Genomic DNA, 16,894 nt, shown 5'->3' with positions numbered 1-16,894 from the left:
TAATTTAGGATTTTACACCTTAATTTGTATTAACCATCTCAAGGGTTGGTGGTCCGTTTGAATAAGGAAAGTAGAACGAAACAAGTATGGCGGAAACTTCAAGGACCACACAATGGCAAAACACTCACACTCTATAGTTGCCCACCTTGTTTCACGGTCCTCCAGTTTCCTACTGATGAAGCAAAAATGGTGTTCTCTGCCTTGCTGTTAGGACACTTTTTCTGAAGTCCAACTAAAGGCTCAGTAAAACCATTCAATGGAGGCAGTACAAGACTACACTCTTAGTATAAGGCTGTACGGTTGGATTTCAGGGTAGTGTAGACGGAGCAGCCAGGCTCATTTTAGGATGGAGAGAGGGCTGTAGAATCGGCACAAATGAAATTGTAATACACATAGTCCAAAGAAACACTGAAACACTATGTATTGTAAACATAAATGGTTAATTTAAATACAAGTAGGCCCAGATAAATCTTGGGGGAAATAAGTGCCATCACATTATATATAACCACAATTGTAAAAATGCAAAACTATGCTTGAAGGTACACACACCAAAGCATATAACCCAATTTGGAACACCTAACAGGAGTTCTCGGGAAGTCAAAACTAATCGTTACTTTTAGATTACTTTCAGTAATACCAGGGTAGAAGAACCCATCAGATGAACTGCGACGCTCTGCAAAAAAAAATCATAGTAATATCAACTGGACAGTATACGTTTCTGATCTAGTGAAACATAATCTTGGAACAGTATAAACCTATAACTAATTCAGGATAACCCCAGTCATTCTAGGGGAGCTATATTCAATTTCAGTTGCTTTTCAGTTCACAGACTAAAGGAAACAATAACTTGGTTTAGGATAACACCGTTATGCTCAAGGTAAGTAAAACCTATACACTTTTTCCAGGAACTATCAGCAACTAACCTAATACTCTTTTTGTCTGTCTAAAACACACCATGGAAAGCAAAACTCAATGTTACTCTTTGTGAATGATTTGGTTATTCTAGTTAGGTAAAACCTAAGGCAGACTTATTCTGGACAGGCTAACAGCAAGTCAGGAGAAGAACGACCCAGTTGGGGACACTCATCCATTTATCCCAACAGGAATAATAAAGTGAAACTAACAGCATTACTTTTGGGGAAGTGTTAGACAAGAATTGATGTAACACTGCGTGAGACTACACAACACTTGTCTACTTGGTATAAGGTAACCCACCTTTTGATATAGGGCTGTACTACACAAGTTGGTAGTGTGACTGAGCAGCCAGGCGTATCTGAAGACGGATAAATGTGAGCAGTAGTGCTGCAGCAATGAAATTCGCAAATACAAGTAGCCAAGTAACACTTATTCGAGGGGATTGGGTCCTCCGACGTATTCCATATGTATGACAGTAATCATCACAGCTGTGCTGCTTTGGAAAATCTTCAGCGTCTGCGTCAACGTCGATACGCCGCCCTCGAGGACCTCCTCCGACGGCCGATGTCACTGGATGTTATAAGTAGGACGCACGACGCCCGTAGCCTCAGTTCAGTTTCTTCTGCGAACGTGTTCGCTTCGGGAATCTCGGCACGCCTCGACTCTTTGGAGTTTGTTTTTTCTCGGTTCTTCGAACCTGTTTGGTGTTTGTGAAGTACTTTCTTCGTGAAGATGTCTACCTCGTCTTCCACACCGCGTCCGGGCTTTAAGAAGTGCGGGGACTGTGGGTCCAAGATGTCAACTACGGACTTGCACGACGCCTGCCTCTGGTGCCTCGGGGAGGCCCATGACACGGATGACTGTCGACTGCCAGTCGCTCACATCTAAAGCCTTGCGGGAGCACAAGAAGAAGTTATCGGTAGGTAAGGTGTCCAAGCCCCGGAAGTCGAGGTCTGTGGGGCTTTCGACGGACGACTCGAGGGGCGACTCTCCGCGTCGTCGGAAGGCCAGTGGGTCTCAGTCCAGGAGTCGGTCTTGCCACTCCTCTGCCTCTTCGAGGCACTCCCGGAAGCGCCGTCATCGGTCGCCTTCCCCGTCCTCATCCAAGGACTCCATCCATCGGCGGGTCGCTTACCCCACCAAGCATGCGACGCTGGAGGAATGGGCTTCCTTCGGGAAGAAAATGTTGCCGATTCTCGAATCGCAGGGCACTGGTCTGGCCGCGCCTCCGAGTGGGGTCGGTCGTGATCAGCCGAGAGACACCGCTCGCATGCCTTCGGGCTCGGGGAGTCACGATTCGCGGGAGCGGTCCCGCTTGGACAAGGGGAATCGTTCTAGTCATGCCCGGTCCTCGATGTGCTCGAGACTGTGCACCTGTCGTGTCTTCACGGAAGACGTCGACGCCGGTGGCGCCGAGGTCGTCAACGGTCTCTTTCGAGGGCCTGCCTTCGAAGAAGTCTACGCCATCGGCGTCCCGGCCGTCGAGGGACACGCTCGGGGCTGCGGCCTCGAGGACTGTCAGCGCCGTCGATGCCGCACTGCGTCGATGCCGATTCACTCAAAGCCCTCGATGCCTTTCGAGGCTGTGTCGACAGGGGTACCCCGTGGCTCGGTGAACCCCCTAGAAAGGTTCTGGCCAAGGTCAAGCATGGCTTTGGTTCACGTTATGTGCCTTCTTACCACCATCTGGAGTTTATTTCAGAGGTGGATGAGGGCTTTGATGATGGCATGGTGCCTGACACGGTGCCAGATGAGATTCTCTCTGGCCAGATCCAATTCGGAGGACCTGAGGCAGTCACTGCATGATGCTAGTGGGCTGGACACCTCTCCGGAGATGGAGTTTTGTTGGCCTGAGCCTGGCACTCATGCCGACTCCTCGTACCGGCACCTTATGTCAAGGGTCAAGGGTCACCGAGTACTTGGGATCGTCTGCTCCCCCAGGGGAGTTTGTTCAGGATGACCTTACGGATATCCTCCACCTTGGTCAACCAACTGACCTGGTACTGCCGTTTCATATGGGTCTACAGAGGAGGGTGGCAGCTGCTTGGACTGCTCCGTAGAGTCTCCCAGCAGTGGGCAAGTCTTTGCCGCGAAAATACCGCCCAGCCAGTAGCGACCCCTGCTACTTGTCCAAGCACCCTACTCCGGAGAGTTTGGTGGTGCAGGCGGCTACAGCCCCAGCAAAGCAGGCGTCGTACCCTACGATCCCTCCTGATAGGGACGACAAGCGTTTTGACGGCTGGGCGAAGAAAGTGTTTTCTGCAGGGGGTATGGCGCTTCAGGCGGCCAACTCCATATGTGCCTTGTCACGTTTCACGCACGCTCTGTGGAACTGTTTCCTTGGCGGCTGAACATATTCCCAAGGGGGATGAACGGGATGGTTTCCTTGCCATGGTTCGGGATGGCAAGGATGTCATGTGTGAGGCCGTTCAGTCGGGTTTGGACATGGCAGATTGCGTCAGCCGGTCCATGGCGGCGTGCACCGTGATACGCAGGTTTGCAGAAGTCGGGGTTTGCTCCTGATGTGCAGGCCCGGCTCCTCAACATGCCCTTTGACGGGGAACATCTTTTTGGCAGCAAGCCTGACGAGAGCCTTGAGAGGTTGCAGACCTCCAAAGCTGCAGCAAAGTCGTTGGGCGCTGCAGTTCGACAACCTCCGCCTTTTAGTCCTAGGGGACAGCAATGGAGGGGAGGTTCCTTTCGTTATTACTCATCCTTTGGTAAAGCGAGAAGAGCTGCCAAAGGGGCCACCGTAGGAGTGCCAGAGGTGGAAAACAAGGTACTCGAGGTGCCAAGGCCGCTCGGGCTGTTGCCTCTTTGCCTTCAAGCAACGCCGCAGCCGCTTCAGCTCAGTCGTGAGGCCATGTCCCATGGTTCGCCAGTTGGGGGAAGACTGGCGCAGCATCTTGCAAAGTGGCGCGCCATTACTTCAGATGTTGGGTTCTGGAGATCATAACCCACGGCTACTGTCTTCCTTTCCGGCAGAGGCCTCAAGACAATCCACCGGGGAATCTCTTTGAAGAGTCCGGATCCACTCCTTGCGCAGGAAATTCAATCCCTGCTGGAGAAAGACGCCATAGAACTGGTGCCTGTAGCGGAGAGGAACAAGGGATGGTATTCCCCTTATTTTTTGATTTCCAAGAAAGACTGGGGATTGAGACCCATCATGGACTTGCACGGTTTGCGCAATCTCCTCAGGAAGGACAAGTTCAAGATGGTTACTCTCTCTCTGAAGTCCTCCAGGCCCTTCAACTTCAGGACTGGTTGGTGTCTCTCGACCTCAAGGACGCTTATTTTCATGTGCCGATCCATCCAAAGCACAAGAAGTACCTGAGGTTCGCGGTTGGCGACTCGCACTTTCAGTTTCGGGTCCTGCCGTTCGGATTGACCTCCGCCCCGAGGGTCTTCACCAAGCTCATGCTAGTGGTGGCAGCGCACCTCAGGAAAGGGGGGATTCACGTCTACCCCTACCTGGACGATTGGTTGATCAGGACGCGCTCTCCCGAGCAAGTCCTGGATCATCTGTCGGTCACCTGCCACTCCCTCCACAAGCTGGGCTTCTCCCTCAACTTAAAGCAGTCCCATTTGACACCAACTCAGAGGCTCCAGTACATCGGAGCAGTGCTCGACACGTCCCTGGGGCAGTGTTTTCCTCCCCAGGTGAGGGCTCATCACATTCAGCAGATGGTGCACAAGTTTCAACTTGCCTAGAGTCTCCCAGCGTTCGAGTTCTTGAGACTGCTCGGCCTCATGGCATCCTGCATTCTTCTGGTGCCAGAGGCCAGGTTGCGGATGAGATCTTTGCAATGGGCACTCAAGCTCCAGTGGTCTCAGTCCTCCGGCAGGATGTCGGACCCGGTTCAGGTGCCGTCCTCGGTCACCCAGGACCTTCTGTGGTGGGCCGACGAAGGCAATCTGATGAGGGGGGGCTCCATTTTGGCTGCCCTGGCCAGAGGTGACGATCGTGACGGACGCATCCCTCACGGGATGGGGAGCTCATGCCAACAAGTTGAGTCAGCGGTCGGACTCTGTCGGGGTCCAGACTCCATATCAATCTGTTGGAGCTGAGGGCCATCAGGCTAGCCCTGAAGGCTTGAAAGAATGTCCTGATCCGGACAACACGGTGGCCATGCACTACCTCAACAAAAAGGGGGGGGGCAGGGTCACTTCCTCCATGCAGGGAGGCGATGCAGCTCTGGTTCTGGGCAATCCAGCAGGAAGTTTTGATCTCGGCAGTTCATCTGGCAGGAGACGAAAATGAGACGGCGGACGCTCTGAGCAGGCAGAGCGCGATCTCTCACGAGTGGGAGCTGGCTCAGGAGATTCTCCTAGAGATCTTCACCCTTTGGGGGACCCCCTCAAGTGGATCTTTTCGCCTCCAGTGTCAACCGGAAGTGCGAAAGGTTCTGCTCATGGGAATTACTTCCAAACGGAGCCTTAGGAGACACGTTCGTGGTGGAGTGGTCATTCCCACTGTTGTACGCGTTTCCTCCAGTCCCCGTCATCCCGCAAGTACTGCGGAGGTTCGGTTCCCGGATGATCCTCATTGCTCCGGCGTGGGCCCGGAGGATCTTCTCGACTTGTCCATCTGCCCTCCACGTTGTCTTCCCTACCGAGACGATCTGCTCTCACGGGAGGGGGGTCAGGTTCTCCATTCAGAGGTCAGATCCCTCAACCTTCACGCTTGGTTTCTGAAAGTTTGAGGTATAAGGATTGGGACCTCCCTGAAGACGTGATGGAGGTGTTGCTCTCAGCCAGACGGCCCGCAACTAAGTCCCTGTACCGTTGCCGTAAGTTCTGCGACTGGTGCAGGGTTAAGAATGTGGATCCTTTTGCATGTGACATTCCCATGGTTCTGTCTTTTTTGCTTTCTTTGGCCCACAGGGGCTTTTAAGTGGGTACCATTAAAGGTTACCTGGCGGCGCTGTCCATATTTAAGCGCTCGTCTGAAGAGTGTTCCTATTTTAAAATTCCTTTAATTTCTCAGTTTCTGAAAGGCCTCACTAATGTGTTCCCTCCGTCACCTTTCCAGGTGCCCGCTTGGGATTTGAACCTTTTTCTCAAGTTTGATGGGTGCTCCGTTTGAGCCTTTGCATTCATGCCCTTTGAGACCGTTAACTCTTAAAACTATTTTTAGTTGCGGTCACTTCCGCTCGCAGAGTGAGTTACAGGCACTTTCAGTTAAGCCACCCTTCACTGCGTTTCATAAGGACAGGGTTGTCCTTAGAGTTCGTCCTTTTCTTCCGAAGGTGGTGTCAGAATTTCATTTAGACCAGAAGGTTGTTCTTCCGGCATTTTATCCTCCTCCACATCCTGGTAAGGAAGAGGAGAGGCTCCATCCATAGGCTTGATCCTAGGAGAGCATTAAGCTTTTACATTTCACGCATATCCCGGGTCAGAGTGGACAATCAGCTCTTCATTGGTTACGCTGGAAAGCGTTTGGGACAAGCTGTGACGAAACAGACTTTGTCTCGCTGGATTATTTTGGCTATCTCGGAGTGTTACCGCTTGGCGGGTAAGGACCCACCGGTAGGCTTATGGGCCCATTCTACCAGGGATATGGCTGCCTCTACTGCTCTGCAGAGGGGTGTTCCTATTCGTAACATCTGTGATGCAGCCACCTGGGCTTCGGTACATACTTTTGTACGTCACTACTCCCTCAATTCCATCTGGGGACAAGATCTGGCCTTTGGCAAGGCGGTCCTTTACTGCGCAATTTGATTGGGCATGCTAAATTTCTGTTTTCTAACTTCTTTTCCCACCTCCTTGCATTGGTACTGCTTTGGGAGTCTGTCATAGATATGGAATACGTCGGAGGACCCAATCCCCTCGAAGAACAAGTTACTCTCTTACCTGGTAACGTTCTTTCGATGGGATGGTCCAACGACATATTCCATATCGCTCCCTCCCTACCTTCCACGGTACAGAATTTCTTATGCGATTGCAGCTTACGTTTCCGCAAGGCTTTGTGTCTCAGACTGGCAGAAGACTGGTGCCACACGTTCTGGGGAAAAAACTACAACTGAGGCTACGGGCGTCGTGCGGCCTACTTATAACAAACAGTGACGTTGACCGTCGGAGGAGGTCCTCGAGGGCGCCGTATCAACGTCATCGACGCAGGAGTCGAACATTTTCCGAAGCAGCACAGCTGTGGTGATTACCGTCATAGATATGGAATATGTCGGACCATCCCATCGAAAGAACGTTATCATGTAAGAGTAACTTGTTCTACTCAAGGTTTCAGTTTTAAATCATTTAATATCAATTTTTAAATAAGCGTTCTTTAAAAAAGGTAAGCTATGTAACAATCCAATATACTTTAAAATAATTTTCCAGAATCAGCATAAGTTTAGTAGATACTCTTTAGAAATGCTTTTTACACACTTCCTACACCAGGAGGCAACTTCATTCACAAGGATAGTAATGGCATATATATATCACTAGGATACTTTACAGATCCTGAGGTTGCAGAACGGGAAAGTTAAAGGAAGGAAAAACATTAAAAAGGTTCTCATGGCATGTGAGTATACTTAAATCTACCAATGAAGTCTACACAAAACCTTTCCCAGCAATAACAGTCTAAACCCAATTTATCACCTATGAGGAGCAGAACATAGCAATGTCAATGGACTAGAAGAGTCTGCAGGGAACCAGGCCAGCCAGAAATTGGAGCACAGTCTATGGAGCGGAGGCACTTCGTAGTTAATAAAAGTCTTGCAAAGTTAGAGAGTTATGTAGAAATCACTTGTAGGGTCACAAGCTTTTATACTTGTGGAAAGCAGAGCTGAAATCAATTCTAACAAACGTAGCCACTAAAAGTCTCAACTGAGAAGAGCAAAGCTAAAGACACAGAGGTAAGTACCTCTGGTTTAAAGAGTAGTCTAGCTGGATTCTGTCCTGTTGCAGCAATGCAGATACTAGGTTCCTGAGCCTAAGTCACGGTGACAAGAGGGAGGACGTCTGGAAGACTCCTGCGGCAGCAATTTGGAGGGCGACAGCTACGGGTTAAATTTTGGATCAGTGGCACTTTGCGATTTCAGTACGCAGTAAACCGCACCACTGCAGATCTTGGATACCGGTTGGGCTTCCTTCACTCCTCGAGTCCTGCATTGTGGTGAGGGGACTTGCGCAATGGTCGTCCTGCTTCTGGAGGGTCCTTAGTAGACTGCTGGTGCTTATGGCTGGATTGCAGACATTGCACTAGACTATGGATTTCTCAACCCCTGACACTCGGTTCTTGCAGCAGCGAAGCAGTACAGCCAATCAGGGAAGATGGTCCAGTGGAGTTCGTCTCAGGGTAAGTTGGTCCCACTAACTCAAGGGAAGAGGTTGTCCCTTCTGGAGCTTCTCTTGTCGATCATGGAAAAGTTGTTTCAGCACAGCAGCAGGGCTTCATCGGGCAATTCCAAGGACCAGAAGGATGCAGCAAGCTATGTTCACGGTTTCTTCGTCGGGTGTTCTTCCCAGTTGTCGACTCTGCTCTAGTCCCAAAACCCTTGTCTTTTAAGCAGGTTTCTCCCATTCATGCACAGCCTAGGCTGTTAATCACACAGCAGGATGGCCGTCCTAAAAGGACAGCCAGCCAATCAGGACTGGTTGCATTCAGGCATTCCTAGAGACAAAGGACAGGGATGTTTCGGTAACCTCCCTCACTTCCTCCCCTTCCAGACACACTGGAGCCGGAGGCGGGTTTCAGGACTGAAGCCCACCAAAGGCAAAACTTACAAAGGGCTCAAACCTGGCTTGGTGCAGAGTAAAACTAAAGACCTCACAAAAAGAAAATGGCGAAAAAAGAAGACCGGTGCCATTTTGACAAAATAGTCACCCATGGGTACTATACTACAGCCGAGGATTCAGCCTGCGGTAGAAACGCACAATGGTAGGAAAATAAAATCACTGCCACCAGCCATTTAAAGCGGTGAGGGTAACATAAAAAATGTTACATGAGAATGTAGGATAAGAAGCTACTAGGTACCCCCCCAGCACTCCACATAAGATGGTGTGTGCTGGACCCACAAAGGGAAAAGGTTAGTAAAGTCAATTTCACTTTGCTGTTCTTGGGAAGGAACAAGTTACTTACCGGTAAGTGTTGTTCTCCAGCATGGGTCTGGCATGGATTCACATGCTCAAATATTACCTTTCGTAAGCCTGGAAATCCTCTGTAAAAGAAAAAAATGTTTCACTTCCACTTATAAACTGTCTTTCTCCTGTAAATCAATCGCTGAGCTCGGGGTCATACTGCCCCAGCCAATGACTGCCCTCTCCCTAAGCCCTCTAGCAGCCATCTTCAGATTTGGTAGCACGTAAAGTGGCAGTATGACCAAGAAGAGCCGCAGAGGGGCAGGAGGGAGGGTTTGCATGTGAATCCATGCCAGACCCATGCTGGAGAACAACTGTTACAGGTAACTAACTTTTTCCTTCTCCAGCATGGGGTCTCGCATGGATTCACATGCTCATGAATAAAGAATACATAGCAGTACAACATATACAATCATGGGAGGTAACAAGGCTCAACAAAAGCAATTACTCTTACCTCCGTAACAGGCTTACCTTCAAGAGAACAGGTTGCGTAGCACTGCTTTGCCGACCCTGGACTCCTCTCTGGAATCCTTGTTGACGCAGTAGAATTTCGTGAAGCTCTGCGTGGAACTCCACGTAGCAGCCGGCAGATGTCCAGAAGGGGCACACCAGACAGGAACGCCGTCACACGATCGCTCTGGTTGAATGGGCTCTCGGACGGCCAGGCAGCGGTCGGTCTGCCAACCGGTGACAGTGCGTGATGCAGCCGGAGAGCTACCTGGAGATGGAAGCCTTGCACAAGGCCTTCCCATGGTTCACAGGACCAAACTTCACAAAATGTTAAGTCTTCCGGAAACTCTGTGTGCCACATAGAACTTCAGAGCACGCGCCACATCCAGTGAGTGCAGAGTCCTTTCAGTCAGTGACTAAGGCGTCGGAAAAAACAGACAACAAAGGTTTGTTAAGGTGGAATTGCAATGAACCTTTGGCATGAAGGAGGGGTGTGTTCTCGGCACCACCCTTGTGTCGTGGAAAGTCAGATAGGGCCGCTTGCAAGACATGGCCTGGATCTCACCTACCCTCCTGGCAGAGGTGATGGCCACAAGAAAAGCCGTTTTCCATGAAAGGAACAAGGGGGGCTGGATGCATAGGCTTGAATGGGGCCCTCCCATGAGCCTAATCAGCACCATGTTGAGTTCCCATGCGGGTGGGAGGGGGAAGGCGCCTTCACCGGCAGGAACGATCGTGAAAAGTCCTTTGAGGAACTCCTCAACTAGACGATGTGAGCAAAAAGAAGACAGTCCTGAAGATCTGGGGTAGCGGGAGATGGCCACCAGATGTATTTTGAGGGAAACATGTGCCAGCCCCGCCTTGGCCAAGAACAACAAAACCGGAAGGATCTGGGGAGCCGGGACCCTCAGAGGGTTGATCTTCTGCATCCGGCACCATGTTGCGAAACGCTTCCACTTGTGCCCGTAGCACTTTAGAGTTGACGACGCTCTGGCCCTGCCATGGACCTCCCTGCAGTCCGCCGGAAGCTCGTACCCACCGAACTCAAAGGCTGCAGAAGCCAGGCCTTCAGGTTCAGCGATCCTGGGTTGTGATGTAGGATTGCGCCTCTCTGGCGAGCAGATCCACAACCACTGGCAGCATGACTGGAGGCGACGCCGACAGGCTGAGAAGGTCCGGGGTACCTCATATGCCTCGGCCACGCCAGGGCGACTAGGATCATCCTGCAGTGGCACAGTTTGAGTTGACAAGCTGGCGAAACTCACACTTGGCTTTCGCCGCCGTCGCAAACAGATTGATCTGGGGTGTGCCCCACTTGATGAAGAGGCTGTCCACTTGATCCTGCGGAAGCTCCCACTCGTGTCAAGGGCGTAGCTCCCTGCTGAGGGAGTCGGCAATGGTGTTCTTGACACCCGCCAGGTGAAAAGGAATGAGGAACAATACCTGGCCGACGGCCAAGTGCCACAAATCCTGCGCCTCTCCAGAGAGCGCTGGGGATCTTGTGCCCCCCCTGCTTCCTGATGTAGGTCCCAGGGTGTGGGGGTATTCCAACCCCCCCTCCCTCCCAAGATCGTAGCACGGCATGGGGTGGCTCAAAATGCAGGTCTTCTTGAATCTAGTGGGTCTCACCAGGCTCAGGGTCATCGTTTTTGGAGTCCCTAGGTCGAGTGTAAGGGCTACATCAGGCTTCTGTTATACACCAGGCTCTCCGGTCGCTGGAAATAGTTTCAGCCGCAAATTCTTCATCTTCCCCTTCGGTTTTGGTTCCAGTGGTCGACTACCTCTTCAGCTTCTAGGATCAAACTCGTATGCAGAAACCCAGCCAAACAAACAGCCTGGCAACATTCAAACTTGGGGGTTTGGCAATCCAATTCAGGACAGCCAGCCTTCCAGTTTGAATTGGCATCTCGCACTCAGGCGAGAAGACAAAGGGCTGCAGAGTTGGACTCCCCCTCGCTTCCTGCCTTCACAGACACTCTGGAGCCTGGGTGTGGAGTCCACAGGACTCCCGGCGGAGATAATTATGCAAAGGAATTTCCACCCTGGAGGTCAGGGGAATGAAGAAAGGACAAGGCACACTAAAATGGCAAAACAACAAGACGGGACATTTTGGCAAAGTGAGCACCCATGGGTGGCCTTTACCGGGGCTGTGCCAACAGTCCACAGTAAAGGTGCACCGAATTAATAAAGGCTATCGCTGCCACCAGCCATTAAAGGTAAGCTTGTCCCTGTAACAACATTTTTACAGTTTGTGTGTGAAAGGGGATACATTGCATCTCCCCAGCACTCCACACATACGGTGTGGTGTGCTGGTTTCACCAAATAACATGTAAAAGGGATTCCAAAGAACCTTTCTACCCTTGGGTACTGTAGTTCTCCCAAGCTTATCCAGATAAAGATAAAAGGGGAGCCCGTTGGGCAACCCAGCAGCAATAGGCACTTGACAAAAAGTTGTTAGGGAGAATCCTCAGCAATGTGCTAATTCCTCTCTACCTTAGACACCACCAGAACCGTTGTTGCATTTAGGACTTCATTATTAACCTGGAGAAAGGGAGACCCTTTTTACCACTCTCATGTATTTTTCTGTGATTTGGACTCTGTTTCTATTGGTTGTGGAGTCTGACAAACTCCATAGGCATAATCGTTTTACATTGTGGCACACAGCACCTTCAGTGCAGTGGCACAGGGAAGTCTTTCAGATTTCCCAAAGGTTTACATACCTTATCTTGGATAAACTACTGTTTCCAAGAGCAGTGAAGTGAAATTGACTTTACTTACATCTGTAACTTTCTAGATCCAGTGCATACCATCTTACAATAGGGTGCTGGAGGGGTTACTTAGTATCACCGTTGTCTAGTTACCCTTTGTACAATTAATGGCTGGTGGCAGTGGTTTACTTTTTCCTACCATTGTGTGTTTTTACAGCGGGCTGCATTAGCAGCTGCAGTAAGGCACCCATGGGTGCCAATTGTCTTCTTGTTTCCCCCATTTCTTTGTGGAAAGGTCCTTCTTGAGATTTACTCTGCGCGCCAAACCAGGTTTCGCCCCTTTGTTCATTTCGACTTTGGCGGGCTTCACTGGTGAAGCCCGCCTCTGGCTCCAGCGTGTCTGGCAGGGGCAGGAAGTGAGGAAGGTGCCCGAAACTCCCTGTGCTAAATCCCCTTGCTTACAGGAATGCACCCAAAGGTGATTGGCTGACTGGCTGTCCTTAGAGGAGAGCCTCCCTGCTATGTGACTGACAGCTAGGCTGGGAATGAATGGGAGAAACCTGCATAAAAGGCGAGGCTTTTGGCTTGAAAGGCAGTGTCGACCACTGGACGAAGGAATCTGAAGAACTTGGAAGAGATGCCTGCTGCAACTCCTGTAACCGTTGGTTTGCCCGGTGAAGTCCTGCTGCAGTGCGAAGCTCTGAATTTGATTAGACTAGAGAAGCCCTGCAAAGGACGACTTCTCCCCTTGAGTTGGTGGGACCAATCAATCCCAAGACAAGCTCATCTGGAAATCCTCTCAGAGCTGGCTGTACTTCCATTGATGCTGCAGGAACCTATTGCCAGGGAGAGGAACACCAGAATCGATTGAGTCTTTAAGTCGGACCCGAGCTTCAGGAAGCAGGACTGACCAAGCCTGAGCCACCTCAACAGAGGGCTGGACCCCAGATGCGGGGTCCATAGTGGTATCCGAGAACCACAGTGGTGCTATTTGCGAGGGTTGCAAGAAGCTGAAACCGCGAAGTGCCACTGATCTGAAGTTTGCCCATTGCTGCCACCAACCTTCAATTCGTACAGCAGGAGTCCCCAGATGTCCTCCCTCTTGTCCCCACGACAGAGGCCCAGAAACAACAGGATCTGCAGACCTACACAGGAACAGAAGCCAGCTGGAACCAATGTCTTCAAACCAAAGGCACTGTAAAATGAAGGGGACTTGCCTCTTGTTGTGTAGCCTTGCTAGCTCCCAGTTGAGACTGGTCTTGGTTGCTTTTGCAGAGTTGCTTGCAGCTTTGTCCCTCACAAGCCTCCCAGCTTGTGGCCCTACAGTGATTTCATTTTCTACAAAGACTTCTAAAAACCTTGTGCAAGGCTTTTACTTACCTACAAGAAGTGATTCAGCTCACCCAGACTTTTGCTAAATTAACATTGGCTGTCCTGGCTCCCTGAAAGACTCTTACCACTGACTTTGTGCTTTACCTTTCCCCCAGGAAAGGGTTAATTTACTTTGCATTGGAGGGTTCAAAAGTACTAACCTGCTTAGGAATATTTGTTAACATTTGTTCTATTCCCTAAAACCTTTTCTTTTAGAGCAATACAGAGTTTGGTGTCAATGTGCCAGTGATATATTAATGTCCACAGTGTCCTAGTTATCCAAGCCACCTGAGGGTGTAGGAAGTATCTGTGTGCCATCCCCAATGGGTATCTACTGATTTACCGAAACCGAGAGTGTATTTTGAAGTATATTTGTGCGTTACATATATTTGCTCACTTCTAAAGAAGGCTTATTCAAACTGATTTAAATTAATTGTTTAATCAATAAACCTGGATTGTAAGTGTTTATTTGGATACTTGTCACTGTGAATCTCTGTGTAAAGCCCTACAGCTCACATTGACCCCTCTTGAGATAAGCCTGGCTGCTCAGCCACACTACCAACCGGTGTAGTACAGACTTATACCAAAGGTTGGGTTAACTATTGCCAGGAGGACAAGGTTGATGTAGTCTCCCAAAGGGTACTGCATACAATCTTGCCCAACAAAAAAAGGTCACAGGGCGCAGTGCCTCGATATATTCTGGCCCAAAGTCATGTCCAGCACGGGGCACGTGGAGGCCTTGGGCAGAGCCACGCTGCACCACCTGGTGGCGGAAACATTTTCTGAAGAGCAGCTAATGGGATAGGGATATCATAGATGAGGAATCCATTAGAAGCATACAAGGTGCTGCATCCTACACTTGCTGCCTAGATTTTTCAGAAGGCAAAACATGCTTATTTGTGGAGACTACCCTACAACCTAATCATTTACTTAATTCTGACAGATGGTAATTTTAGAGATATTTCACTGGTCATGTGCTTGGTTGATAACCACATCATGTATGGGGTCCTGAGGTTAATTAGAGGGAACATACCTCTAAACTACAAAGAGACAGATATGGGAGGTTCCAAGCTGGGTTGCTCAGGAAAGGCTACTAGAAGCAAGATCACTAAAATTGGAAATGGAGATAATTCACTGGTGTGAATAAATACTACATCGAGCTATATTAGCATACAACAACCATGCTGAATAAGCAAGGTGCTGCCCTTAGAGAAAGATAATGTATCCCTTACAAGTCTCAATTATTGTGGAAGATTAAAGTGGTAATCAGATGGGTAGGGCTCTGGTGGCAGACAGGGGATGAGAGCAGGTTAGCAACGGGGGCAGAAGGATGAGAGTGCCAGCTGAGTATTACTAGGAATTTCAAGTCTTGGCTCAGAGACCATTAAATATTTATTTGAACACTATAAATTAGGGCATTTTGGATTATGTGTGAGCATCCACTGACGTCTGGCTTCTTCGGGCCAATTTACTAGATAAACAATCAGCAGCACATTATCACATTCAACTTAATGTTCAAACTTACCGAGATTACCAACTGCTTCACGAGCTTGGTATCATCAATGCAATCAAATGCTGCCAGCAAGACCAAGTGAGAAAACTCTCCCTGCAAGAAACAACCACACAAATCAATTAAAATGGCCACTAAATACAAAAAGGGGTATCAAATTAAATTGGTAGAGCAGGCCTCAGCAATGATGACCTTCACACCTAACCACAGGTTCTGGAAAGTACACCCAAGGAACTTTTAAGAGAACACGTTTGTAGATTCAAGGGGTTAGTGGTCAAGAATAAACCATCTTGCTCAGGGGAGTGAGGTTGGGGTGATGATTCACCTGCAGCACATGGATTATCCATCAGAAACATTAGCATATGTGACTGTCACCTGCTTGGTTCTGGGACTGGCTACCTCCACCCATCTAGTAAATTATGGCCTCAAGGGTGTTGGGGAGAATTCTCAGAAATGTGCCAATTACCTCCACCTTAGAGACCCCCTGCAACTTGCTGGATTTTCAGGACTTTTTTTTTTAACCTAGAGAGACCGTTTCCCCACTCACGTATTTTTATGCGATTTCTGAACTACTATCTAACAATAGGGTGCTGGAGGGGTTACCTATATCCCCTTTGTCTAGCTTCTCATTTAACATTTTTATGTTACCCTTTTCTCACTGAATGGCTGGTGGCAGTGGTTTCATTTTAATTACTGTGGTGTGCATTTACCGCGAGCTGCGGTCGCAGCTGCAGTAAAGCACCAAAAAGGTGCCATTTGTCAAAATGGCCCCAGTCTTTTTTCAACATTTCTTTGTGGAAAGGTCCTTCTTGAGATTTACGCTGCGCGCCAGACCAGTTTTGGTCCCATTGTTCGCTTTGCCTTTGGCGGGATTCACAAGTGAAGCCTGCCTCTGGCTACAGGGTGTCTGCAGTGGGCAGGAAGTGAGGGAGGTTCCCGAAACCCCCTGTTCTTAGTCTCCTAGGAGACCCAAATGCGCTCTGTAGTGATTGGACGGCTGGCTGTCCGGTAAGGACAGCCACCCTGCTGGGTGACTGCCAGCTGGGCTGGAATGAATGGGAGAGAACAGAATAAAAGGCAAGGCTTTTGGCTTGGAAGGCAGAGTCGACCACTGGATGAAGGAACTGAAGAACTTGAAGAGGACGCCTGCTGCAACTCCTGGACCGCTGGTTTGCCTGGTGAAGCCCTGCTGCTGTGCTGAAACTCCAAATTCGTACCGACAGAGAAGCCCCTGCAAGGACGACTTCTCCCCTCAAGTTGGTGGGACCAATTAACTCCAAAGTAAGCTAACTGGAAATCCATCTCAGAGCAGGTTGAATTTCCACAGAGTTACTGCTGTCAACCGTAGAGCCAGGGAGAGGAACACCAGTTTGTGTGCGTTGCTTTTAAGTTGGCCAAGAGCTCCAGGAGGTCCTCCGGACTCTCAGGAAGCAGGACTGACCGAGCCTGAGCCCCATCAACGGAGTGCAAGGAAAGTCCATCTCGACAGCCAGAAACCGCTGTGTTGCCACTTGTGTTAGTCACGAGGAGCTGATACACCGAAGTATCACTTGTTGGAAAGATTGTCGCTTGTGAGCTGTGACCGTCCCATTGCAGTGCAGGAGTCCCCAGAAGTCCTCCCTCTTCTCAACGACTGAGGCCCAGGAACAGAGATCTGCAGAACTGCAAAGGAACAGAAGTCATCTGCTGCACTTTTCCTTCAATACAAAGGTACTGTAAAGTCTGAGATAATTTAACTCTTATTGTAGAGTTGCTTGCATCATCTACTACTTAAGTCTAACCAGCTTGTGGCCCTACAATTGATTCTTCTTTTCTTCAAAGACGTCTAAAACATTGTGCAAAGACTTTTCTACTTGCCTAC

At 49.6% G+C, this 16,894-nt stretch overlaps 1 protein-coding gene across 5 annotated transcripts in view; it reads right to left on the bottom strand.

Moving 5' to 3' along the window:
- PUM3 (pumilio RNA binding family member 3) overlaps positions 1-16,894 on the bottom strand; it is a 965,563-nt gene that overhangs the window by 307,283 nt on the left and 641,386 nt on the right. For all 5 annotated transcript variants that reach the window (XM_069625739.1, XM_069625741.1, XM_069625737.1 and 2 more), the window contains one exon: positions 15,049-15,129. In XM_069625739.1, coding sequence (XP_069481840.1) covers positions 15,049-15,129 — 81 coding nt within the window. The remainder of the gene's footprint in view (positions 1-15,048; positions 15,130-16,894) is intronic.

Source organism: Ambystoma mexicanum, chromosome 6p, assembly GCF_040938575.1.
Source record: "Ambystoma mexicanum isolate Mex_15411 chromosome 6p, UKY_AmexF1_1, whole genome shotgun sequence".
NCBI classification, from domain to species: domain Eukaryota; kingdom Metazoa; phylum Chordata; class Amphibia; order Caudata; family Ambystomatidae; genus Ambystoma; species Ambystoma mexicanum.
Note: the sequence above shows the minus strand (reverse complement) of the source record. Positions and strands in the feature narration are given on the sequence as shown.